The sequence below is a fragment of the Adiantum capillus-veneris genome, chromosome 2 (genome assembly GCF_014529385.1).
Source record: "Adiantum capillus-veneris isolate H3 chromosome 2, ASM1452938v2, whole genome shotgun sequence".
Classification (NCBI taxonomy): domain Eukaryota; kingdom Viridiplantae; phylum Streptophyta; class Polypodiopsida; order Polypodiales; family Pteridaceae; genus Adiantum; species Adiantum capillus-veneris.
The window spans coordinates 12,018,169-12,044,124 of NC_140932.1; the positions used below are offsets into that span (position 1 = coordinate 12,018,169).

At 48.1% G+C, this 25,956-nt stretch overlaps 1 protein-coding gene across 4 annotated transcripts in view; it reads left to right on the forward strand.

Moving 5' to 3' along the window:
• The window catches only part of LOC147462376 (ARM repeat superfamily protein), a 164,074-nt gene that overhangs the window by 52,074 nt on the left and 86,044 nt on the right, over positions 1 to 25,956 (forward strand). For 3 of the 4 annotated variants that reach the window (XM_086483745.1, XM_086483733.1, XM_086483739.1), the window contains exons 1-5: positions 13,226 to 13,373; positions 13,456 to 13,627; positions 13,714 to 13,829; positions 13,920 to 14,006; positions 14,131 to 14,247. In XM_086483745.1, the coding sequence (XP_086339871.1) occupies positions 13,251 to 13,373; positions 13,456 to 13,627; positions 13,714 to 13,829; positions 13,920 to 14,006; positions 14,131 to 14,247 (615 nt within the window). In that variant the 5' untranslated portion in view covers positions 13,226 to 13,250. Of the gene's footprint in view, positions 1 to 13,000; positions 13,092 to 13,225; positions 13,374 to 13,455; positions 13,628 to 13,713; positions 13,830 to 13,919; positions 14,007 to 14,130; positions 14,248 to 25,956 lie in introns of those variants that run through there. The other variant, XM_086483750.1, reaches the window with a different exon arrangement.

Consider the following 25,956-nt stretch of genomic DNA (forward strand, 5'->3'; position numbering starts at 1 on the left):
AGGTGCTCTCATTTTGGCGATCACGGTGGGACCTCAATTGAAATCTCACTCTGTGAGGTGCAAATCTTGGAGCTAGTTGGGTCTATCTAGTTCTTCGACCTTGCCTTGCACTGTTCTCCTCTCGCCTGGTCCAACCTGCCCTTGTCTCTGGTCCAGACCTCCTCGACCCTGGTCTAGTCCTCCTCGTCCCTGGTCCAGCCTGGTCTAGCATGGTCTAGTCACTCGCCTGGTCTAGTAAAGTCTAGACCAGTCTTCAGCCAATTCAAGGTTTTCTTGCCCAAAGCTTGGTTGGTTTGGTGGTCGCTGCATGACCCATACAAGGAGGTCAGTCGAGCGTCAAAGCGCCCTCCTGAGTCCTTTGAAGTACTACAACAGGAGACGACCCTTGGAACCTGTTAGAAGTCCATCAACCTCATGACCCATACCTCCACATACGGTAGCATCTATTCCTCCCTCCGGTTCCACATCTTCCATATCACCATCTCCAGTGAAGCTCTCTCCTATTCTTCTACAGCAGGCTACTGAGCAACAAGCTCAGCAAGGGGCCATGGAGCCATTGGCTAGCGTTTTGGCTAAGGTAAACATCAAGTTCCCTACATTCAAAGGACTCTCTTCAGAAGATGCTGACGACCATGCAAGGAGGTTTGTATCTCTTTGTAGGGGTCGTGGTCTTAACAAGGAAGATGCTTATTTGGTACTCTTTCCATCCACCTTGGGATGGCTTAGCACACTAATGGTACAGCCAGTTTGCAGAGAACCATTTTGGAACTTGGGCAGCCTTAAGACAGTAGTTCTGTGCAGCTTTCCGGCCAGGTGACTACCAGGAGAAGGTGTTGGATGAGTTGGCCAACATGGTGCTCTAGCCAGAGGAGACTTTTGCAGAACTTATGACCAAAACCAAGTCTTTGGTTGCTAAGCTTCCCCAGCAACCAGGTGAATTTATGGTTAAGAAGTGGGTAGAGAAGGCGCTTCCCAAAAGTTCTCAGCAAAAACTACGAGAGAGTCTCCGACCCGACGCCACTCTGGAGGAGTTCATCGCAGCTGCTACGAGGATAGAGGGGGCTAGGAAGCTGTTCACCAACTCCCCTCACATAGAGACCCCCTCTGTGTTTTTGGAAAGTCCTTCCGATCCTTTAACTTCTTTACGCAGGGAACTGGAAGCCTTATAGTTACAGCGAGCTCTTCAAGAGGAGAGGTCCTTCTCTCTTAAACAAGAGAAGCCTCCACATCACGAGGCATTGGAACAGATTAAGCGCGAGCTAGAAGAGCTCAAGTGTCAGCAAGAGACTAAGGCTACGGTTTGGTGTAGGTCATGCCGCTCTCCAGGGCACCCTCCACAGGAATGCCCCCTTCGGATTTACTGCCACTTCTGTGAGAAATCTGGACATGAGGACAAGGATTGTTACTACCTCAAGGGATTGCGACAAATACAGCAAAGTCTTGGTCCTTCTCTTCAGCAAGGGCCAGCACCTGCATCCAACATGGTTTCTCCCTGTGGCCATCCGCACCATATGCCACCTTTGTTGACAGCCCCTCCTATGCAAGGTATGCAAAGTACTTTTCCATCTCGGAGCTTTTATCATACCCATGCTCCCTCATCACCTCAAAGCTTCTATGCGTCCACCTCCAACTCAATGCACCAGGAGCAAGGACCACCTCGCCCTTCGACTCGCCCTTTGAATCGGCCCATTTTATGCTACAGATGCGGAGAGTATGGGCATTACCAAAGCAAATGCCTTCTGCCCGAAGGGTCCCCTCCCTGCCGTCATTGCCCTGATATGAAAGATCACTACAGCAAGGATTGCCCTAAAATTCATGCATCCATGGCTTCAAACCCAAGTCAAAGCCAGACTGAGTTTTGCCTTTCCCAAGCTCAATTTGATAGCAGTTAGCATTGTTTCTCAGCCGCCCCCTTCTACCCACGTGGTTACCCCTCAAAATAAGCCGTCGCAGTTGGCAGAGGAGCCATCGGGCGTCCTCACCCGGGCCCAGAGAGCCGCTCTCGGTCTTAGCATTCCATCAAGTTCAACTCCCCCACACATTCTCACACCAGTGAATACCCTGCCTGCCCGCTGTTAACAAGCAATCCCCCAGTGCTATGAAAGAATCCAAATCTTTGCTCTCAGATATTGATGAAGCTTTCTTGGAAGCAGTTTCCGATCTACAGAAGATCAAAGTACCAGAGGAACAACAACAGGTAGAAAAAGCGAAGCATACAGCAGAGACAGTCTTGAATAACACTTTCCAACAAGTGTCCCTCTATGACATGCTGCGGCTAGATGCGAGTTTCAGAAGTGACACCCTTGCAGTTATTCAGTCACTTTACCTTGGAGCAGGTCCTAGTGGCGGGCACCTCCCAGTGCGACAGTCAGAGTCCTATATGATATCCAATCCTACTGCTCCACTCACTGATTATAGAAGCCCTCGCCTGACAGTGTCCGTTTTAGGTCGGCAATTCTCAGGAGTGATAGTGGATGGTGGATCTGGCATCAACCTGATGCCCGAGTTCACTATGTTAGCTCTAGGTCTATAGCCTACTCGCCCTGCTCCCTTCACAGTTACAGTGGCCGACCAGCGGACAATCTACCTAGTGGGCATAGTGGACAATGTGCCTCTGCAGGTACAAGACTTTACTTTTAACTTGGATTTTGTGGTGGTTCGTCTTCCCCAGGTTGAGGGCGGATTTCCCTTGCTTATTGGAAGACCATGGCTGCGACACACTAAAGCACTCCACGATTGGAGAAATGATGCAATGTGGATACATAATTGTGGCTCCTTGATGCAACCCATTCTCTTAGAAGGTGGTATGGATCCCGTGGTGCAGCAAGTTTCTTTGTCAATGGAAACCAAACCTGAACAAGAACAGCCTATTACACCTGAAGGGTCAAATGAAGATCTGCTCGAGTGGTTGGAGGCTACAAAATCTATGCCTTGTTATGGAGTCTCTATCCACTCTTCGCCTGAAGGAACACCCTCTTCAAATGATTCCACAGTAACTAAATCTAATGTGCCACCTGAGCCTATGAAGAAGCATAGCAACAATAAGAAACCTCCTCTACAGGAGTTCACCCCCCCTAAAACATCAACCCTTTTGGTGTCTGCTTCTCCGACCAGAAGAAAGCTCTCCTCTGTGTCTAGCAAACTCCCTTCTCAGAGCCCGTCCTGCAAGATGAATTCCAAGTTCTTGAGAGTTGTATTGCTCCTGATAGCTGGGTGCTCTTTGTTTGCCACTATCTACCCTCTCCCCCTCGCCCTACCCTCCCCTCACCCCCTGGCCCTAGTCCCTTACCCTCCCTTCCCCCTCTTCCCGTCGCCCTCGCCCTCGGCCTACCCTCCCCCTCACCCCCTCGCCCTAGTCCCTCACCCTCCCTTCCCCCACTTCCCCTCGCCCTCTCCCTACCCTCCCTCCCCCTCTTCCCCTCGCCCTCGCCCTGGCCTTGGCCCTACCCTCCCTCACCCCCTCGCCCTAGTCCCTCCCTCGCCCTACCCTCCCCCTCTCCCCCTCGCCTTAGTCCCTCACCCTCCCTCCCCCTCGCCCTCGCCCTACCTCCCCCTCGCCTAGTCCCCATCACTACCCTCGCCCTCGCCCTAAGTCCCTCCCCCTCACCCCCTCGCCCTAGTCCCTCCCCCTTGCCCCCTTGCCCCTAGTCCCTCACCCTCCCTTCCCCCTCTCGCCCTCGCCCTACCCACCCCCTTAAGCCCTCGCCCCCCTCACCTTCCCCTCGCCCCTACCCTCCCCCTCACTCCCTCTCGCCCCTACCCACTCCCTAACTCCCTCTCGCCCCTACCCTCCCCTCACCGCTCGCCCCTACTCACCTCACCCCCTCTCGCCCCTACCCTCCCCTCACCCCTCGCCCCTACTCACCTCACCCTCTCTCGCCCCTACCCTCCCCCTTAACCCCTCGCCCCTACCCACCCCAGCCCACCCTCGCCCCTACCCACCCCTCCCTGCCCCATCACCCCCTCGCCCTCGCCCTATCCTTCTCCTCGTCCTAGTCCACCCCCTCCCCCTTTTCCCTCGCCCTCGCCCTACCCTCCCCATCACCCCCTCGCCCCTACCCACCTCAGCTTGCCTCGCCCCTACCCACCCCCTCTCGCCTATACCCACCCCTCTCGCCCCTACCCAGCCCCTCACCAGCCCTCCTTCCCCAGTGTCTGTAATTAGGCATTGGTGGAGCAGTTGAAGCAGGTATTGAGGTTTCACAGGTCACAAAGTTCGTTCTCAGAGGCTCTTCTCGACTTTGAGGAGATCGAGTTGATTCATGGGTTGTAAGACCAGGCCCAAAGAGACCCTGATCATGATACAACCCGTCATGATCCAACCCAATCTGAAGTTCCTCAGCCCAATCTGAAGTTCCTCAGCTTGCTGCTTCACTGGTTGCATGCTCATACTGGCTACGCCTTCCAAGCCAAAAGCTCTTGAGCTCTTTCTGGGACGGAAGTACCTGGTTCCAGCTAATGTACTTGGAACAAAAGGTAGAACATCTGCTCCTCGCCCTACCATCCACTTTGCCCCCGTATTGCCGGCCATGATGATCAGCTTTCGATGACCATGCCAACAACGTTCTCGGAAGCTCAAGGAAAGACTAATCTTTGACCTTGTCACAAGTGCCTCTACAAATTTGCTCGGCTCCCAAAGTGATGAAAGCTATTCCCGGTTCTGTAGACCAGTATCCATGGCCACAGCCTCGAACCCTACAGCTACTCTGCTTCTACCCGCAGGCATATGCAAAAGGAGCTCCCTCACAATGCCACGCCGTCGGTTCAAGTCTATACTAAGTTGATTTCCTGGATTTTCTGAAGCACTCTTAATTAGAGCATCAATCCACCGCATTGTAGACGTACATTTCAGTCCACTAGCATGTGGCTATTGAGCATTCTTCTGGTGGCCATCCTGTTTTGCTGCGAAAGCTTTTCGTTTTGCCATCATCATAGAGCTTAACCATATTTTCGGTGTTACTCCACCTTATGGTCATCCTTTGAGTAACACATTATGGTCATTCCCCTTTTCGAAAGCAATGTTGTGTAGAAAGTGTTGCAAGGTTCATCTGCAAGTATGGAGCAGGTCAATTGCCTCTCACTATGTATTTCCTCTCATCGAGACGGTGAGCGGTCTTGTGGTGGGCAACCTGTATCAGGGCTACAGTGTCACTTCACAAGGCAGACAGTTGGACAGTTGGCTACACTAGGTCTGGTTCACACTGGACGGACCCTCTGGGCGGACCTCTGGTCTAGGGAGTGACACGTGGCAGGGTACCCACTCACCCACGGTGGTCTAGTGGACCTCGTGGCCAGGTCACCACATGGCTGACATTTATGAGCCGTTGGTGGCTCTTTATGGTGATACATATGAGTAGTAGCGGTTGGTGATCATCATGATCTTATTGACCTTTGGTCCAGCATCGCTCTCGAGAGCAGCCAGTCTATACATAGAGCACGTCTTCACCATCCCTGCACATCTGAACCTCACACCCCATTGTACCTATGAGTCCTGGGCTGGAGCCGAGTGTGCTGCCACGCCAGAGTCTGTACATGGTTCTTTGAGATAGTCGAGTCCACATGTTCTGATCCACTGTTGTGTCTCTGTTGTTCTGTTGTTATCCATTGTTTCTGTGTTTCATTTTGTTTGAGTGAGTTTCGATTTGTTTGAGTGAGATTGTCACGCACATTGCACTGAGGGGCACCCACACTGTAGAGAGCACGACACATTATCCGCGCTACAATTCCTCCTGCTTGTGATTGGCTAGGCCTGGAGGGGTCCAATGAGCTTCAAGCATGAGCTACAAGGGGGGGTCGACCCAAGCAAGCTAGGGGGTTGCTTAGGGGGTATACTCACCCACACACACTCACAAACACTCTCGTTGTGTGCTATGCAAAGTGCAAGAGCTCCCTCTCCTTCTCCAAGCAAGTAGAGGTTGAGAGCCTACACCAACACTCTTGGATATGGAGTGCAAATCCAACCAAGAGCCATGCTTCAATGCTTAAGCTTGCCATCTCCTTCTTCTTCATCACTATGCTATTATGTATGCTAGCAACAAGAGTTATGATAAGTGAGGAACTAATTCTTTCTCCTACGAAACGTTTCTTCTTCCTCTTCCCTACCCTCATTCCCTGCTAGCTCTCTCCACCTTCGAAGGTGTTTGAGGTCTTGGGACTGAGGCTTGGGATAGTTAAAGCTTTCTTCAAGTTTATGTTATGTTTGTGATGCATGAAGCTTTCCATCTTCATTGCATCACCGAGGTCACAAGGAACACAAAGATTGTATTGTAACAAGTCTCTCTTAATGGGAGAAATCATAATACAAATGCCTATTGGAGGGGGGACCGGCTCCACATAAATCCGGTCCTCAACTGTTGTCATGTTCTCTAAATTCTCTCTCTTGCAAAAGTATTGTTCATGCCAAGTTAACTAATTGCTATGATTATGTTGCTATCTTCAATTATGTTCACCCGCTATGCTCACAAAGTCATTTCTCAAAAGTAATCTCATTAATTTCCGCTACTCTCAAATTAAATAGGCCAATTCCATTACACATACATTGAAAGAGAAATTGACTACAGGATCAGATTTGACTTTGCCGGACTTGCAGAAGTCATTTGAAGTATTTTGTGATGCTTGTGGTCGTAGTCTGGGTGCGGTCTTGATGCAAGAAGGCCATGTCATTGCTTGCGAGAGCCGATTGTTCTGTAGGCGGGAGATGACAACACACATTTATGAGAAAGAGCTTTTGGTGGTTATCCATGCTCTTACTCAGTGGTGGCATTACCTACTCGGAGCGGATTTTACTGTCTTTACAGACCATCAGAGTTTGCACTACTTCTTGCCACAGAAGCTGCTTTCGGAAAAGCAGATGCGGTGGGCGAACATCTTGTCACAGTTTCACTTCCAGATTGTCCATGAGCAGGGACAGAAGAATGTGGTGGTAGATGCTTTGCCTCGGAAGCCATTGGTTCTGGCTATTTCTGCGATACATCATAGGAGCTACGAGGATATGGTCGATCAATATGCCACAGATACAGGTTTTGCAGATATTTTCACACGGATACAGGATGTGGAGACAGGAGCTGGATACTCCCTTAGAGAAGGCTACTTGATGAGAAAGACTATGTTGTGCGTTACACAACTGTTGAGGGAAAAGGTTATGACTGAATGCCACTATCCACCTTTTATGGGTCACCGCGGCATTGCTACCACCATGAAGGGGTAGAGAGGTACTTCTTTTGGTCGAGACTCAAAAAGGATATGGAAGAGTTTGTGCGCAGTATGCCAAAAGGTCAAGTTTGACAGACATAAGGTACAAGAATTGTTACAGCCTTTACCCATAGCCACCCGCCCCTGGGAAAATATTGAAATGGATTTCATTTTTGATCTCCCGAGAACAGAGAATGATCACGATGATTTTCCGTTTACATGGCACGTCTGAGACAATTGTCTCCGACAGAGATCCCAGATTTATGAGTTTGTTTTGGAAGGCAATTTGGGAGAACATTGGCATGCGGTTGCAGTTCTCGTCATCGTTCCACTTGCAGACTGACAGACAATCTGAGATTGCCAATTCAATGGTTTTAGATTTATTGGAGTCTTGTATCTTGGATCAGAAGACTCAATGGGAAAAGAACTTACCTTTGGTGGAATTTGTCTACAATAACAAGATACACTCTTCGACGAGGAAGACGCCATTTGAGATTGTTCAAAGTGCTGCGAAGATTCCATCCTTTCTGAACACAAAAGATTAGATATTTGAAGCGGATGAATATTCGCGAGATTTGGATACGGCTTTTGCCAAGGTTCGCGAGACTTTGCAGAAGTCTCAAGAACGACAGAAAAAGGTAGCGGATCGCCATCGTCGCGACTTGAAACTGAGGAGGATGATTGGGTGCTCTTACATTTTGAGAGGGCACTCCTAAGAAAGAAAAAGGGAAAGGAGAGGCTTTTTCCAAAGCTTAGTATGCGATAGTACGGACCTTTCCAGATTACTGAAAAGATAAATGATGTCTCCTTTCGATTGAAACTGCCAGATACTTGGAGGATTCACAATGAATTCCATGTGAGTCTCTTGAAACCTTTTAAAGGTGATGTGCCTGATGATGGAGAGCCTGATGAGCAACCCGCAGTGGAAGAAAACGAGGAGACCCTTGTTCCTGAACAGATTTTGCACATACGGATACGAAGAAAGGTAAAGTCTGAAGGCGGTTCTTGGTCAAGTTCAAGAACTTTCCTGCATTTGATGCAAAGTGGATGGAGGAGGAGGACCTAGCAGATACTCCTCGGATTGTAAAACTTTACCTCGATGTTTTGGTTTAGCATAGTCTACTCCAAACGGAACCCAGAAATTCAACTTGGCCGAAGATCTGGTGCAGTGAGATGCACAAGAGGGGAGTTACTCCGCTCCTTTGTCAACAGATGCCTCGATTTTGATACTAAAGTCACTGATGTCTCTTTGAGCTTCAGGGATACTGATAGCTGACAGTATTCTGGTGGATGACTTTATGAAATGGAATTCCTGATAATGATACTGATTTGTTCTTGACTTCTTTTGAGTGCAGGAACTGATAGACGAAATGACTGCAGTATTTTGGTCTACTTGATCTCGAATAGACATGGTTGCAATAGGGGTTAGTCAAATGGATATCGATGAGGTTTCGATTGGACCTAGATGTGATTGCTAGCTACATTGCCGATATATCATGGTCTAAGATCCGAATGAATATTGAATGTCATGTGATGTCCTGTGATATCGTGTGATGTGACTGTCGATTTGGAACATGTGCTAGATGTGTGTCCCTAGTACGTAGGTACTAACAGTCATTGTCTGCTAAGACGGTTTATGGCTTTTGTCGGTTTTGCAGGCGTAATCGCGGTCGATTACAATGCTTTCAAGAGCGGTGTATGTCACAAAGTGATGACGTGGCGGACAACAAAAACCCTAATTTTTGCCAGAAACCCTAAAAAACCTGCAAACCCTAATTTTTGCCATAAACCCTAATTTTCGGAAATTGCGGAGGCTTTTTTTTGGGTTTTATTTTTGAGCGACGCAAATCTCAGCTTTTGGCCAGAAAAGCATAATTGCTTTTTGTTGCTCTCATTGAGAGAGAGAAAGAGAGAGAGAGAGAGAGTTTGCTTTTGCTTTCAGAAGCTCTCTGTGAGAGAGAGAAAAGAGCTTTTGCTTTGAAGCTTTTGGGGCTTTGCTTTTGGGCATCCCTTGTATCTTTAAATAAGTGGTTTGGGCATTCACTTCTCAGAGCATCTGGACGCAGAGTCTGACAGTGAATCCTGAGCCACTCTCTTGTACTTTGAACTGAGTAATACAAAAAGAAATACCGAAAGGGACGCCAGTCTTTGGGGCCAATATCTCTAGGCACGGAACTCCGCCGGGCCAGTGCAAATTTATTGTGATCTGTGAATTGTTTTGAAGTGGTTATTTGGTGCTGTCGCGATTGATTCTTGACTTGGAGTGTCCAACTCTGTTACAACCTACTTTCAAATGAATATAGAAATATCGAAAGAGGCGCCAGTCTTTGGGGCCTACAGGGTGTCGGTCTCGTGTACGCAGTGACATTTTAGTCTCTGGACACATTTGTGTTCTCTTTTCTTCTCAGTGCTCTGTGTAAAGTTAACAGGTAATTGAAATAGTACCGCCTTGTACTGTGTACAGGCCGATTATACCTTGAGTTCATGCACAACACATCTGCACCATCCTTGCACATTTGAGCCTCGATGTCACAAAAATACGGAAGTGTAAACTGACTTTTAATTGTACTTCAAATACTCAAGAGAATTAGAGAGAGAGGGAGAGAGAGAGAAAGCTTGACACTTCATTGGGGACTAGAAGATGGGCTGGTTCCCCCCCATAAAGAGATTATCTTTATTACTAAGGGAGAATCTACAAGCACATGAACGGGGCAATAGCCGGTCCTCTATTCTTTCTTTTCTGTTTCTGACTGAGAGAGTGCGAAAGCTATTCTTTGGATATCGAGAGAATTTTCCCTCTGCTATGAGATTTTGGGAAGCTCTCGAAAACGAGTCTATCTTCCACAAAACTCAACGGAAGCTCTCAAAAATGAGAGTCTACCTTCCGCTAACTGTGTCCCTTTATGCATAATCATTCGTGCAACAAAAACAAGGGAGAAACACGCAAAATGTACGCACACATGCTTGCCGTAATTTTCTGCACATAACTTGAAAATGTTACCTGAGCACCTTCCAATGCCGAAATAGAGACCTTTTTCGCGATGGAATCGACGCGTAGTGTAGGTAGAGAAGAACTAGACTCTATGTGTATTAAGTTGAAATTCACCCTAAAAGAGATGATTAAGGGTTGAAAACAGAGAATTTACAACCAGCACACTCTACGAAGAGACACTCTCTACGAAGAGAGCGCTTGTTGCAACTTCTTGCGATGAAACTCAACCAAAAGCTGGCTATGGCTATGAGAACCCTTGTTCTAGACAATGGGAGCATGAGACTACCACATATGTCGCAAGGGGCTGCTCTCAAGCTTCCATGGAGGGTTCCAATGCGTAGAGCATACTCACAATAGGGGGGGTAGGAGCACTGCCAACATTGAGAAATGGGGGGAGGGGGTGCTCTTATCAAGCCATCAGTAAGAGGGGACGCTAGGAAGAGAAATGAAATGATATATTAACGTCTTTAAAAGGCCAAAATGACCTATGAGACCATCAGATACAAAATGGTGAATTCAATACAATGTCTGAAGTACAAGTATAAAAAGTACTGAATGTAAAATGTAAAAAATGAAAATGAAGTGTGAGATGTGAGATGTGAAATGTGAAATGTAGAATAGGCCCTCAATGACACTCTGGGTGTCGTGCTAGAATGCCTTTGATCCTCTGTTGGAGTCTCTGTCGATGGAGTGTGCTCCTGTGTCTCGGTCGTGGTCTCCGTCGAGAGAGAGTGAGAGAGAGCTAGTTTTGCATCGGTAGATGTGCCAAGTGGCACACTTACTTAATAACTTTAAAACCATTCAACTTTCACATTTAAAAGTCCCTAGGCTATTAATGAAATGTGCAAATTAACTCACAACTCCACACACAAATGCTACTAATGAAATGTTAGCTACTCCCCAGTACAATACCGTACCGATACTGCTCTGGTATTACCTGTTCGCACTTGTCCGGCCATTTGCATTTGGTCCAGCACAAATCATTTAAAATAATTTAATTGACTTAACCTAAGGCCGTAAAAATAATTCAGGCCTTAGGGTTACTGTTGTTCTAAGGACCCCATCTCATTCCTGTGCTTGCACTAACGCGCGTAATTTTCTCAGCCTGAAATCTGAGGCTACTATCTACCCCTTCATTGAAGACCCAATTTCCCAATCACTAGGGCTTCATGGTATTTTTTGCTAGGGTCTCCCTAAGGTGCTCTGGCCCAAACTTAGACGTACCTGAGACCCCATAACTGCTAGATCTATTCTGATGTGCACACAACTAATTAGATAATTATTTTCTCCTAAATAAATTAATTATTTACAAAGTCTTGACATAGTTGCACTCGACACTCCCATTGTACCCGTGAGTCTTGGGCTTGGAGCTGAGTGTGCTGTAATGCCAGAGTCTGTACTGGTTCATTTGAGTTAGTCGAGTCCTATGCTGTTCAGGTTCTGCTGTTGAGTCGCTGTTTGTGCTTTGTTGTTCATTGGCTACAGTGTTTTCTGTGTTTTCATGCTGTTGGAGTGAGATTTCACGCACATTGCATTGGGGAGCACCCAATGTAGAGAGCACGACACATTATCTTTGCTATACAGTGCTCTGCAATAGAGGTTGTTGTGCACACAACTCCCATAATGTCCTGCCCTGGCTATATAGCTTGAGAGGTTTGAGTTGGCCAGCTGTCCACTAGGCCCACGACCTCATAAATAGGAGTAAAAAGCAAGTACTGGCACTGGATGCCCAACGGGCTTTGGGGAAAAAGAGGCAAGGTCGAGAAAAATACTCGTTGCCTATAGGAGCCTAAAGACCATGGAACCAAGTGAAAACCCAAGGCTAAACATGGCTAAAAACATCTCGACATGAGAAAACTTCCTTGCATTGGCCGGGCATACCCACAAAACAACCCTCACTCCTAACACCTCTCCTTGGGAGAAACCTGAACGAATCTAGAGAGATGCCATAACTCTAATAGGTTTATATGTAATGTTATGTTTTGTTTGGTTCAATGTTGTCAAAAGAGCGGCATTGTGAACCATTTCCTAAGACATTGTACTCGTGGAATTTCAACATCATAACAATTTCTATATTGTGCTCTATGATTTTGAGATGTTGGACAGTTTATACAATTGGAATATGACAAAGTAAAGTTGATGGAGAATCCTAAAGTTAAAGTCAATATTATTTATTTTATGAAATATTTTTATAGCTATTTTTTTAAAAGCCTTTCGAAGCCATCATTATTTTGATTGGAGTGATGTAGCTCCTCAAACATTCTTTGTAAAATTCAATGATATTTTAATATAATGGTGTGTATATATGGAGCTGTGGGTTTTTCCCTTGAGCTCCCAAGGGTTTTTTCATCCACAGTTTTCTTTGGGGGGGGGGGGGGTGTTTAGTATGAGTTAGGGGAAAGGACGAGTGTAAATCATTCTGGTGAGCGGTCGGCTGTAAGAATGACCAGAATCTGCAAGACTTTAATGCACTTTTGCACTACCAGCAAGTGACTAGTGAAGGGGGAGAGACGATGTAGGAGCGGGATGCTCTTGTACAAAGCCGGTGGCTATGGATTGCTAGTGTCAGCGCCCTTGGGATTTCTTTAGCTCTTCAAGGTTGATTGATATAACAACGGTGAGTCTTTTTGCAAAATAGGTGATCAACCAATCCGCACACTATGCCCTCTTCACCATTTTATTGAAGAATGTCTCAGAATCTATTAATGGAGAGATTGCTTTGCAAACTGCATCATCAAGACTAAACTAGTTGAGTGCTGAAGGATTTAAGCGTTGGATGTTTTCTTGGTTGTTGAGCAGAGTTATTTTTGTGCACAGGTTATGGGGTTGCTCTTGCTAAGCTTGTTGTGGATAAGGGGCTTCCATTTGGGCTTCGACAAATATCCTTCCATTTTTGCAATTCTTTATTGTTTTTGTTTAAGGCGCTATTCTTTTTTGCTGATCGAGATTGAAGAACTGAAATTAGAATCGAATAAGTTTCTCAGCATGGAAACAAAGATAACTCTATTGACTATATTATGGTGGTAAAGAGGCGTCCTTCAAGGCTCTGACATGTGCTCTGTTCTAGATGCTAGTTTTCCCTAATTGTCTTGGTTACCTAGCTGCAGTTGTGCTAAAGCACTATGTAAAAAAGCATTGGCAGGAAGGAGAGGAGAGCTACGTTCCTCCGACTGTTCCATCAGAGGACAAGGTAGAGATTTATGATTTCACTGATTTTTACAATAGGGTGTCTTTATTTGACTGTATGTTTCCTATGATTATGAGGATTACAGGTTATCATTCGCTCCCTTCTTTTGCAAGTGGTAGACGATTCTTATGGAAAGATCAGGACTGCTGTAGGAATGGCGGTTGCTTCTATTGCGAGCTGCGATTGGCCAGAGGAATGGTCAGAGTTGATGGACTTTTTACTGAGATACTTGAATGACAGGACTGATATAAATAAAGGCAATTTTTTAATCCATTCTGTCCAGTCTAAATTGAGATTGGTATAGGCCTCATAGTGACAACAAAGGTGACATGTTTTTTTGCAGTTAATGGAGCTTTGAAGTGCCTTTCGTTGTTTGCTGGTGATCTTGATGATATACATGTTCCTCGGCTTGTGCCCATCCTTTTTCCATCCTTGTACATAATAGTGTCTACACCACAAGTAAATGGTTATGCCATGGGATATGTAATCAGAAGCGTTCATTAAAATTCTGCACTTTTGATTGTTTGTTGTGGGTGAACTAAATTGTAGGCTTATGGGCCATCCATGCGCAGAAGAGCTCTTATAATTCTCCATGGCTGCATATCAACTCTGGGTGTTATGTCAGGAGTCTATCAGGTATAGGGTCCAGGCAAACTTTATGTAGTTATCAGGACTTTGCTTCTGGCAGGTAACTTAACCAAGTGCTGCATTCTACCTTGTTCAATTTGAATCAAAACCTGGTGTATTACTTTGACTTCAGTCTGAGACCAAAGCACTTGTATCACCAATGCTGAAGGCTTGGATGGAGCAGTTTGCATTGATTTTGTCCTCTCCTGTTCCTTACGAGAATCCTGATGACTGGGGCATCCGAATGGAGGTTAGTACCCTAATTTAGCGTGGCTTGAATTTTGCCTAGGGTCTTTGCTCCTTTAAAACCAGACACGCAATGGTGCGCACATGTGCACCTTTAGTAAACTTTAATTATCAACAATGTAGATGATTAATGAAAAGAAAATTTTTTAGTGAGGTCAGTCAAGTCAAGAATGCTAGAGCGGCAGAAAAGGCTTTAAGTTGTTGCTTATTTATCTCTATTTTTCTGACAACATGGAAAAGGAGGAAAGGATATAAAGGAGTCCAAGGCACACAAATATCTTTTTTCATATTATTAATCTTTATTCTTTGACAAGTATGGACGTTTTGTCGGAGAGGAGGAGGAAACAATATTCAAGCAGTTCAAGGCACATAAATACATTCTGTTGCATTTTCCAAATAGTTAAGAGGACCCATTATCTCAGCCAAAGCATGAAGCATCAAAAGAAGCCCTGTATTGGGGTGCATGCCCTTGAAAACCAGATCAAGCTTTGCTCTTACTAAAGGTGGAAAGCGAATACAAATCTTTCTCTTGAGGGAAAGCAAAGTTTCCCTAACGTCTGGACAGTTGGAGAATACAGTGGATAAGTTTTTGCCTGTTAAATCACCAGAAATATTTTATATAGCAGAAATGCTCCAATAGAGACCAAAAGGACAGTTAAGTTTGCAATGGCAGCTCATTATTTAATGTACCTCCCCATCTGCTTGTGTTTCTTGTCAATGCCCCAGTGTAATATAGTAGAGACAACAACACAAAATAGATTTGGAAATGCTTGCTAATTGAAAATATGGAATGAGTGAATACAAGGCTGAACTTATAGGCTTACTGGGCAGGGATACGTCATCTAGTAGGTAACTTGTCCTCGGTGTAAAAATATCATATGGAGTTGCATGAAGAGTCACATGGCTTTATGCCACATGGGTGTCTAGTAGACTCGGGGCTTTTCCCATAGATTCGTGTCATAAGAGAGGAACCGTACTCATGGCTAAGGTTACCCAACAATCTCCCCCTTAAGACTAGTCATGGTACTCTCTAGTGGTGTTAGGCTTCCTATGGTCCACTGATACATCATGGCTAGTTCTCACTGGATTTAACAATTCATGGTTCTCAATTGGATACATCGTGGCGATTCTCAGTGGATTCATTAGCTCATGGTTCACAAGGTGGCCATTTACATGGTTACTAAGAGAAGTACATCATTCGTTCATTCATCATTACCTAGGTTTTACTAAGAGAAGTACATCATTCATTCATTCATCGGAAGTATGTCATCCCTCATTCATAGTTGTAGTCATTGTTGTCGTATGTGGCTTCATCTTTTTCATATGTACTTTTCTCATTTTCTTGACCTTAGGACTAGTATTGTGCAAAATATATGGGGAGGTTTTATCAATAATTAGGAGTGTCTGAAATCCTCATACATTTATGATGGTTATTGAGCCAAATGTTATCATGCCTTGTTTTAATGCAAAGATGGATGTTGTGAATTTGTTTAAGTGTGGAAAAGAAAGCTTTGTGCGAGTGCATGGCTTGGGGCTTCTAGAGTCTTCGCTAATGTTGGGATTAGATAACACATTCGTATCATTGTGCTTTGGACTATACTTCTCCCTAAAAAACTCCCCCTTGAAGAGTGAGTTGAAGCTTCTTGAGCAAGACTTGTGATTGTATAAGCACGACCCCTTAAGCGCTTAAGTGAATTTGGTTAAGTTTGTGGGAGTTTAAGCTTTTATGTTGTGAATGATTTGAGCTTGGGCAGTTGAGGAAGAGCATGTTTCTTTTAGCACATGGGAAAGACAAACCCTTGGGAATGACACAATACAAAAATTGAGACCATTGTGCCGTGGGAAGGGGGCCAAATTTGTAATAAAATTCAATTTACAAAAGGCTTGCACACCATTGACTGCAGTTAATGAGGGTCTGGCATAACGGGGCAGTTTTGCAGGGCAACGACGATGAGGGAAGCAACCGGGCAAACACCATAGGTTACTATGGTTGCAAGGCGTAGCAAGAGCTATAGTAGAGAAGGCTCGTCTAAAACCTGCCCGGCCAAGGGCTCTGAGTCCCTCCCTCTCTACATATGAGCTGAGCTCTTTCTCAAGAACTGCTCTGTAGAATTTGGCCCTTGTGTGGCCAATCATGATGAAATTCTAATTCCCTTGGTCTACGGTGTCGCCAGACTTGTGGGCGAAATAGTGTGTCTAATGGATTGCTCTGAGAAGCCCTCCCCCATAGTCATGTTGAAGATGTGTGCAATCAACGAGGCTATGGTATCGGCTATGTAAATAAGGTGCTCCCTCTATAGTCCTATGCCATAAGCAGATATGTGGTGTTGTAGTAGATGTATGGCTCGTGTTACCATATCTATGGTTAAAAAAATGGAGATGGTATGTTAGGTACAACAGAAGGGTTTAAGGATTCTAAATCGGATCTAGTACTTCGCACAAACACGGGGTTACTTTACTTCACTTGAGAGAACTGAACACAATGTGTGTGTGAGAGAGAGAGAGAGAGAGAGAGAGAGAGAGAGAGAGAGAGAGAGAGAGAGAGAGAGAGAGAGAGAGAGAGAGAGAGAGAGAGAGAGAGAGAGAGAGAGAGAGAGAGAGAGAGAGAGAGAGAGAGAGAGAGAGAAGAAAGAAAGCTTTATTAACGTCTTCGAAAGGCCGAACTCGACCTATGAGAGAGAGAGAGAGAGAGAGAGAGAGAGAGAGAGAGAGAGAGAGAGAGAGAGAGAGAGAGAGAGAGAGAGAGAGAGAGAGAGAGAGAGAGAGAAAGAAAAAGAAAGAAAGATTTTTAACGTCTATGTCAGGCCGAAATCGGCCTATGAGACAAATCAAATGTACATTGTGTGTATGTCATCCGTCTATCGGAAAGACAAATGAAACAAAATTGATACAAAACTGAGCTGAAAGTAGATAGTGGAGTATCTGAGGAGGGATGGAGCTCTATCTCTAGGGGTATATGCATGTCTGTATGCTCAAGGTAGTACAATCATGAGAATGCATCAAGCTATCTAGCTCCATCCTGTACTAATGGGGGGGTGTAAGATGTGGTACATGGGTGGGTCTGGTGCCAAGGCTACCCGGATGAAAGCTGTCGGGTCAGCCCTCATCTGAGCCACTCGCTCCTCAGTGGCACGGCGCTCCCGGGCTCGGATCTCCTCGATCTGTCGGTGGTGGGAGCTCGCGCCCCTGTAGCCTGTGACTCGTGGTCGTCGTCTAGCTCGGTTCACCTCCGCCTGTGGGAGTGTCACTCCCCTCTGAGTGTCTGGTGAGGGGGGGGCGGAAATCCTCTGAAAGAAGTCTGTGAGCTGCGACTGTCTCCCCTCTGTCTGTGTAGCTGTGTGTGGCTGTAGTAGTGTGTCCCGATGGCTCTGTATCTCTAGTAAGAAACGTCCGAGCTGTCTCTGATCTCGAGATTCCATGATCTCTCGGAGAGTGGGCTGTCCTCTAAATAGGGCCTCATACCTGCCTCTGATCTCAGTGTATGCTCTGCATCTACATACAAAGTGCTCCTCACTCTCCACCTCCTCTGTGCAGGCTCTGCAGATTCGCCCCCCCCTCGGAACACCAGTATGTCTCCCGATCTCAATCTCTAACCTGTGTGAAGCCACTCTCAGCTGACCAATCGCCACCCGTGAGCTATGTGGCATATATGTGTCCATGTAGCGTGGTCTCTGTATGAACCCCCCAGACAATATGGTGAGAAACTGGTCTCTGTAATCTGACATCCTCGTCCCCAAGCTAGGTGCCGCCCAGACTCTCCTAGTGTATAGTTGCCACAGATCCTGTCTCAATACCAAGTTCCTCTCACTGCGAGAGAGGTGAACATATGGTGAGTGGGGGTCGTACTGGAATGGTGGTAGGCTCTCCATGTCAAGACCGTGTCCCTCAAACCATGCTCTGACCTGTGAGTACCATGCTCTCTCATGTCCACTCTCTGATAGCTGTATAGTTGCCTCAAATGCTCTACGGGTAAGTCTGTCAGGAGGTAGCTCTCTCATCCTCTGGATGAAGCAAACTGTCTGGAATAGTGCCTCTACAACCATAGGTGGTGTGGCGAGCTCGGCTCTAATAATGTCGTGTGGCACTGTCTTCTTGCTGCGGAGCAAGCGTGAGATCATATATACCTGTGGTCTCTCAAGTTGTGTCCACTGGTCAGCTGTCAATCCTGGTGCCCATACTGCCGCCGAGTACATCAAGGCCGGGGTGACTAAGGTGTCGAAAAGCCACCCCTTCGTGCGGGGCTCCTGAAAGTGTGCCTGGTGGCACCTCCGCTCTAGCATGGCCAGAGCTGCATATCCTCGGGTGAGCCTGTCAACAGCAGCCTGCCTCATAGTGAAGGGTCCTGGTAGGCTGGTGAATGTGATGCCAAGGTAGACATAGGAGGTGACTACATCAACCTGTCCTCCTGCTGCTGTGAAGGTGGCGGCGCTCCTCACTGCACTGGATGTGTGAAAGATCATAACCTTGGTTTTGCCAAGGTTCACAGTCAACCCCCTGTGTGTGCTGAATTCGTCCAAGGCCTCAAGATGGCGTTGCAAGCCCTCGGGTGACTCTGAAATCAACACAATATCATCAGCATATAACATGATGTGGACCGGAGTACCTGCCAAGTCGCTCCCCTCTCCCCCTGCTCGTAGTATGTAGTCGGAGATCTCGTCGATGTATAGCCCAAAGAGTGTCGGGGAGAGTGGGCATCCTTGCTTAACACCAATGGTGCTAGCAATGGTCTCTGAAAAACCGCCTGGGCAACGAACCCGACCCGTCACCCTCTCATATAGAGCATATATGGCCCAAATCATCTCTGTTGGTACCCCAATGCTGTGAAGGCGCTGGAAGAGTCTCTCGCGTGGGACTGTGTCAAAGGCCTTGCGGAAGTCCACAAAGCAGCAGTAAAGCCTCTTCTTCCGCGCCTTTGCCCCATCAATGAGGCAGCGCAGAACGAAGATGTGGTCAATGGTGGAGAAAGCTCGTCTGAAACCTGCTTGGCCTGGAGCTCGTAAACCCTCGATCTCTGCGTAGCAGCTGAGCTGTGCCTCAAGTACTGCTCCATATAGCTTGGCCATCGTGTGGCCAATCATGATAGTCCTGTAGTTCCCTGGGTCCAGGGTGTCGCCAGATTTGTGGATAGGCACTATGGTGTGCTGTGTCCACTCCTCTGGGAAGCCCTCCCCTATAGCCCGGTTGAAGACATGTGCAATCAACGGGGCTATAGTGGAGGCCGCATAAATGATGAGAGAGAGAGAGAGAGAGAGAGAGAGAGAGAGAGAGAGAGAGAGAGAGAGAGAGAGAGAGAGAGAGAGAGAGAGAGAGAGAGAGAGAGAGAGAGAGAGAGAGAGAGAGAGAGAAAGAAAGAAAGAAAGCTTTATTAACGTCTTCGAAAGGCCGAACTCGACCTATGAGAGAGAGAGAGAGAGAGAGAGAGAGAGAGAGAGAGAGAGAGAGAGAGAGAGAGAGAGAGAGAGAGAGAGAGAGAGAGAGAGAGAGAGAGAGAGAGAGAGAGAGAGAGAGAGAAAGAAAGAAAGAAAGCTTTATTAACGTCTTCGAAAGGCCGAACTCGACCTATGAGAGAGAGAGAGAGAGAGAGAGAGAGAGAGAGAGAGAGAGAGAGAGAGAGAGATTTTTAACGTCTATGTCAGGCCGAAATCGGCCTATGAGACAAATCAAATGTACATGGTGTGTATGTCATCCGTCTATCGGAAAGACAAATGAAACAAAACTGATACAAAACTCAACTGAATGTAGGTAATGGAGTATCTGAGGAGGGATGGAGCTCTATCTCTAGGGGTATATGCATGTCTATTTGCTCAAGGTAGTACAATCATGAGAATGCATCAAGCTATCTAGCTCCATCCTGTACAAATGGGGGGATGTAAGATGTGGTACATGGGCGGGGCTGGTGCCAAGGCTACCCGGATGAAAGTTGTCGGGTCGGCCCTCATCTGAGCTACTCGCTCCTCAGTGGCGCGGCGCTCCCGGGCTCGGAACTCCTCGATTTGTCGGGGTGGGAGCTCGCGCCCCTGTAGCTTGTGACTCGTGGTCGTCGTCTAGCTCGGCTCACCTCCGCCTGTGGGAGTGTCACTCCTCTCTGAGTATCTGGTGAGGTAGGGGTGGCAATCCTCTGAAAGAAGTCTGTGAGCTGCGATTGTCTCCCCTCTGTCTGTGTAGCTGTGCGTGGCTATAGTAGTGTGTCCCGATGGCTCTGTATCTCTAGTAAGAAACGTCCGAGCTGTCTCTGATCTCGAGAGTCCATGATCTCTCGGAGAGTGGGCTGTCCTCTGAATAAGGCCTCATACCTGCCTCTGATCTCAGTGTATGCTCTGCATCTACATACAAAGTGCTCCTCACTCTCCACCTCCTCTGTGCAGGCTCTGCAGACTCGCTCCTCCCTGGGAACACCAGTATGTCTCCCGATCTCAATCTCTAACCTGTGTGAAGCCACTCTCAGCTGACCAATCGCCACCCGTGAGCTATGTGGCATATATGTGTCCATATAGCGTGGTCTCTGTGTGAACCCCCCAGACAATATGGTGAGAAACTGGTCTCTGTAATCTGACATCCTCGTCCCCAAGCCAGGTGACTCCCAGACTCTCCTAGTGTATAGCTGCCACAGATCCTGTCTCAATACCAAGTTTCTCTCACTGCGAGAGAGGTGAACAGATGGTGAGTGGGGGTCGTATTGGAATGGTGGTAGGCTCTCCATGTCAAGACCGTGTCCCTCAAACCATGCTCTGACCTGTGAGTACCAAGCTCTCTCATGCCCACTCTCTGATAGCTGTATAGCTGCCTCAAATGCTCTACGAGTAAGTCTGTCAGGAGGTAGCTCTCTCATCCTCTGGATGAAGCAGACTGTCTGGAATAATGCCTCTAGAACCATAGGTGGTGTGGCGAGGTCGGCTCTAATAATGTCATGTGGCACTGTCTTCTTGCTGCGGAGCAAGCGTGAGATCATACATACCTGTGGCCTCTCAAGCTGTGTCCACTGGTCAGCTGTCAATCCTGGTGCCCATACTGTCGCCGAGTACATCAGGGCCGGGGTGACTAAGGTGTCGAAAAGCCACCCCTTCGTGCGGGGATCCTGAAAGTGTGCTTGGTGGCATCTCCGCTCTAGCATGGTCAGAGCTGCATATCCTCGGGTGAGCCTGTCAGCAGCAGCCTGCCTCATGGTGAAGGGTCCTGGTAGGCTGGTGAATGTGATGCCAAGGTAGACATAGGAGGTGACTACATCAACCTGTCCTCCTGCTGCTGTGAAGGTGGTAGCGCTCCTCACTGCACTGGATGTGTGAAAGATCATGACCTTGGTTTTGCCAAGGTTCACAGTCAACCCCTTGTGTGTGCTGAATTCGTCCAAGGCCTCAAGATGGCGTTGCAAGCCCTCGGGTGACTCTGAAATCAACACAATATCATCAGCATATAACATGATGTGGACCGGAGTACCTGCCAAGTCGCTCCCCTCTCCCCCTGCTCGTAGTATGTAGTCGGAGATCTCGTCGATGTAGAGCCCAAAGAGTGTCGGGGAGAGTGGGCATCCTTGCTTAACACCAATGGTGCTAGCAATGGTCTCTGAAAAGCCGCCTGGGCAACGAACCCGACCCGTCACCCTCTCGTAGAGAGTATATATGGCCCAAATCATCTCTGTCGGTACCCCAATGCTGTGAAGGCGCTGGAAGAGTCTCTCGCGTGGGACTGTGTCAAAGGCCTTGCGGAAGTCCACAAAGCAGCAGTAAAGCCTCTTCTTCCGTGCCTTTGCCCCATCAATGAGGCAGCGCAGAACGAAGATGTGGTCAGTGGTGGAGAAAGCTCGTCTGAAACCTGCCTGGCCTGGAGCTCGTAAACCCTCGGTCTCTGCGTAGCAGCTGAGCTGTGCCTCAAGTACTGCTCCATATAGCTTGGCCATCGTGTGGCCAATCATGATAGTCCTGTAGTTCCCTGGGTCCAGGGTGTCGCCAGATTTGTGGATAGGCACTATGGTGTGCTGTGTCCACTCCTCTGGGAAGCCCTCCCCTATAGCCCGGTTGAAGACATGTGCAATCAACGGGGCTATAGTGGAGGCCGCATAAATGATGTGGTCACTCTGTAATCCAGTGTGGTCAGCTGATCGTCTGTGCTGCATGCGGCGTATGGCCCTCTCTACCATCTCTGCTGTAAAGAAGGAGGAGCACGTGGGGCGTGGCTCATGTGGTTGTGGGATAGGAGGCTGCCCTGGCACCTCATAAAGGCGCTCTGCATAATCATGCCATATCTGTGGATCCTCAATAGCTGTGGTCGGACGTGGCTCGCGCAGGGTGCGCCATGCCGTCGCGCTATCTATGCTCATGAATAGGCGGTATAGCTCAAGCTCCTGTGCCTCTTCGAATGCTCGTCGCTTTTGGCGTGTCAGCGTCTTCATATCTCGTCTGGCCTCTCTCTCTGTGATCTCTCCTAAGGCTCGCCGTGCACGGAGGCGTCGGTATAACTCTCTGCACTCATCATCATACCAGCGGTTCTGAGGCATAGTCCCGGGGGGGGGAGTGCGTCCTGTGTGAGTGGTGTGTGGAAAAGAGCTAATAGCTGAAGTGTGGAGAACGGAAGAGATATATGATGTGAGAATTGAGAGTGGTGTGGATGGGTGGAGGAGGCATAGGCCATGCTCGACCTCGGCTGAGTAAAGAGAGGCTAGCTCATGTGTGAAATGGATGGTGGTGTGTGGAGTGTGTGCTGTGGAGCTGTGTGGGATGGTATCTCCGGTGATGGAGAAAGAGAGGTATGTGTGGTCGGCTCCGATGGGTATGGGTGGAATGGTGAAGGATGTGATAAGGTGTGTAGCCTCCCTGGGTCCCAGAATATAGTCGACTGTACTCCCCCCTCCCTCTGTAACTCCATGTGGCATACAAGTCAGGCCCCCTGAGGTGGGCCACTGGGCCATCCCGTTATAAATAACGAGACGGTGCTGGGAGCCAAGTCGAAGTAGGTGTCGTCCGTAGGCTGTGACTGGAGCTCTGTCTGCTGTATCTCTCATAGTAGCCTCCTCATCTAGAGTGTGTAGTGCCTCTGGGTCCTCGTGGTCATATGCCTCACACTGCTCACTGCGCGTACGAGCATTGAAGTCTCCCATAAGGAAGACTTCACCCAGTGTGGAGTACTCCATAATCTCCTCCGTGAGGCATGCGTACGGTGACTCCTGCTCAATAAGGGCGAATCTGGAGCCTGTGGGAGCAAAGTAGCAAAGGGCGATGTAGACGATCCTGTCTCGTGAGAGCTCGAGGCGAATCCACATGTATCGGGCCTGTGGGTCCCGGGCAACAATCTGTAGTCTGCTGTGAAGCCCCTGTCTAAAGAGTATGGCCACTCCTCCTGAACCGCGAGTGGTGTGCTGGCGCATACATCCCCGATGTAGAGACTCCCATTGGAATCCATGTATCCGTGGTAACCCTCTCTCTGGGCTCTCGTGTGTCTCTGTAAGTAGAATCATGTCTCGACCTCTCATCACCTCCTCAAGTCTCTCTGGGTGTGTCCATAGGTCTCCATTGCAATTCCAAACCGTGACATGAATCTCCTCGTGTGTCCCACAGGCCGCGAGTCCCTATGCGGTGGTCTTGCCATCAATGATAACCCTACCATCTCGATATACTGCCTTCTTCCCTTCTTTGCGGGCTTGGTGGACTCTAGGCATGCACGTGCGGCGGTGATCTTGTTGCATCTTTGTGAGGTCATCATCAAGATAAATCGGGGGGCCTTCTAGCCCTCTCAAGATGACCCTCTTTCGGAGGAAAGAAGTTCGAGACTCCTCGGAGGCGAATTGGAGGATGATAGCTCTCTTCTTTGGATCTTTGCCGGCTCTCCAAACTTTGGAGAAAGGGATCTCTTCTTCCTTGTATCCCACTTTCTTGCATAAGGCTTTCCTATCGCTCTCGGGTGTGGACCCTTCTTCTTCTTTGATGCCGGTCACTCGCACATTGAGACGGCGAGCTTGTCGCATCTTCTCCTCCTCGATGGTTGTGTGTACGATGAGTACCTCATCTTTTTGGGCTTCCTCTCTTGCCTTCTTGATATTCTTTTTGACCACTTCGACCCATCCTTCTTTGGTGGCTTCTAATTTGTTCTCAATGCTTGCGGTGAGGGCTTTGGTGATCTCCTCCTTGAGGGCTTCCTTAGCTTCCTCTTTAATCTCTCCTTCCTCGGCGGTGAGGGATGTGATGGAAGCATGAAGGAGGTCGATTTGTGCCTTCATCTCTTCTTGCTCTTTCCTCCATCTCTCCCTCTCCTGCTCGTTCTCCCGTGCCCTTCTCTCCTTCTCCTCTTTGAGGTTTTGGATTTCCGCTCTCATGTCCTCTTTCTCTTCGTTCCATAGCTTGATGAAGGTGGCTTTCTCCTCCCTCCATATCTCTCTCTCCATCCACCATTCTTTCATGTCCTTCTCCAATTGTGCAAGCCTCTTGTTCGTGAGCATGAAGGTTGTCTTCATTGTCGATGTCGGCGTCTTGATGATGGGGGAAGACATGTTGTATTCAGAGCTACCCTCTCTTCATATTGTGAAGAAGAGGGGAGAAGGGGAGTACGTGTGTGTATGCGTGTATGTGTGTAGCGTGTGTGTGGGTATGTATCCGTGTGTGTGTGAGTGTGAGAGAGAGAGAGAGAGAGAGAGAGAGAGAGAGAGAGAGAGAGAGAGAGAGAGAGAGAGAGAGAGATGGCTGTGTGATCGGGAGCGAGGAGGGGCTGCGTGAGTGGGAGGCTGGAGGGGGGCAGTTCAGCAGCAGCAGCAGGTTGATTTAACAGCGGCAGCCACAGGCGGGTACTGGGGGTGCTGTGCAGGTGGGGTGGGCGCGCTGAGCAGCTGGGGTGACACAGCAGCGCGCTGTACAGCAGAAATGTGCCTGCAGCAGGTCCGCGCGCTGGTGCAGCAGGTCCGCGTGCTGGTGCAGCACAGCAGCAGGTCCGCGAGAGATGCAGCACAGCAGCAGGTCCGCGCGCTGGTGCAGCACAGTAGCACAGCAGAGAGAGAGAGAGAGAGAGAGAGAGAGAGAGAGAGAGAGAGAGAGAGAGAGAGAGAGAGAGAGAGAGAGAGAGAGAGAGAGAGAGAGAGAGAGAGAGAGAGAGAGAGAGAGAGAGAGAAAGAAAGAAAGCTTTATTAACGTCTACGAAAGGCCGAACTCGATCTATGAGACAATATCATATACATGTGTTGATGCTCTAGGCATCGGAAAATAAAAAAAAGGGTACAAACTGAAATGAGCTTATACTATGCAAGAGGGTGTGGTAGGGTGGTGCATGTGGTGTACAATGTATAGTGTGGGTCCTCGTGTCGAGGTGTGCTCACGCATCATCAGGCTCAACTAGGGGCTGCAAGGTGATACCACCATGAGATGATAGGGAGGGTATCTAAAAACATGCAACATATGTAGGGTAGAGAATGTGGTACATCGGTGGTGGCCTGCTCAGGTATCTCTGGAATGCTGGATTACCTGGTGCTGGTACATGACTCTGCTCTAGATACTGATGGTGTAAGGTTAGTATCCTCGAGATCTCCCTCTGGTGACACCCATGTGTCCTGTATCCTGGGAGCCTCGGTCTCCGACGTGCCCTCTGAGACTCTGCCTGCAGAAGGGTAAGCCCTCTACTCTGTGTAGGTAGTGTGGGGGGGTCTGGTCCTGCTCGTCGGAAAAACTGTGTGATGGTAGTCTGTGTCGTGCTATCCTGACTCTGGCGTGGCTGTAACAACTGCTCTCGAACCTCTAAA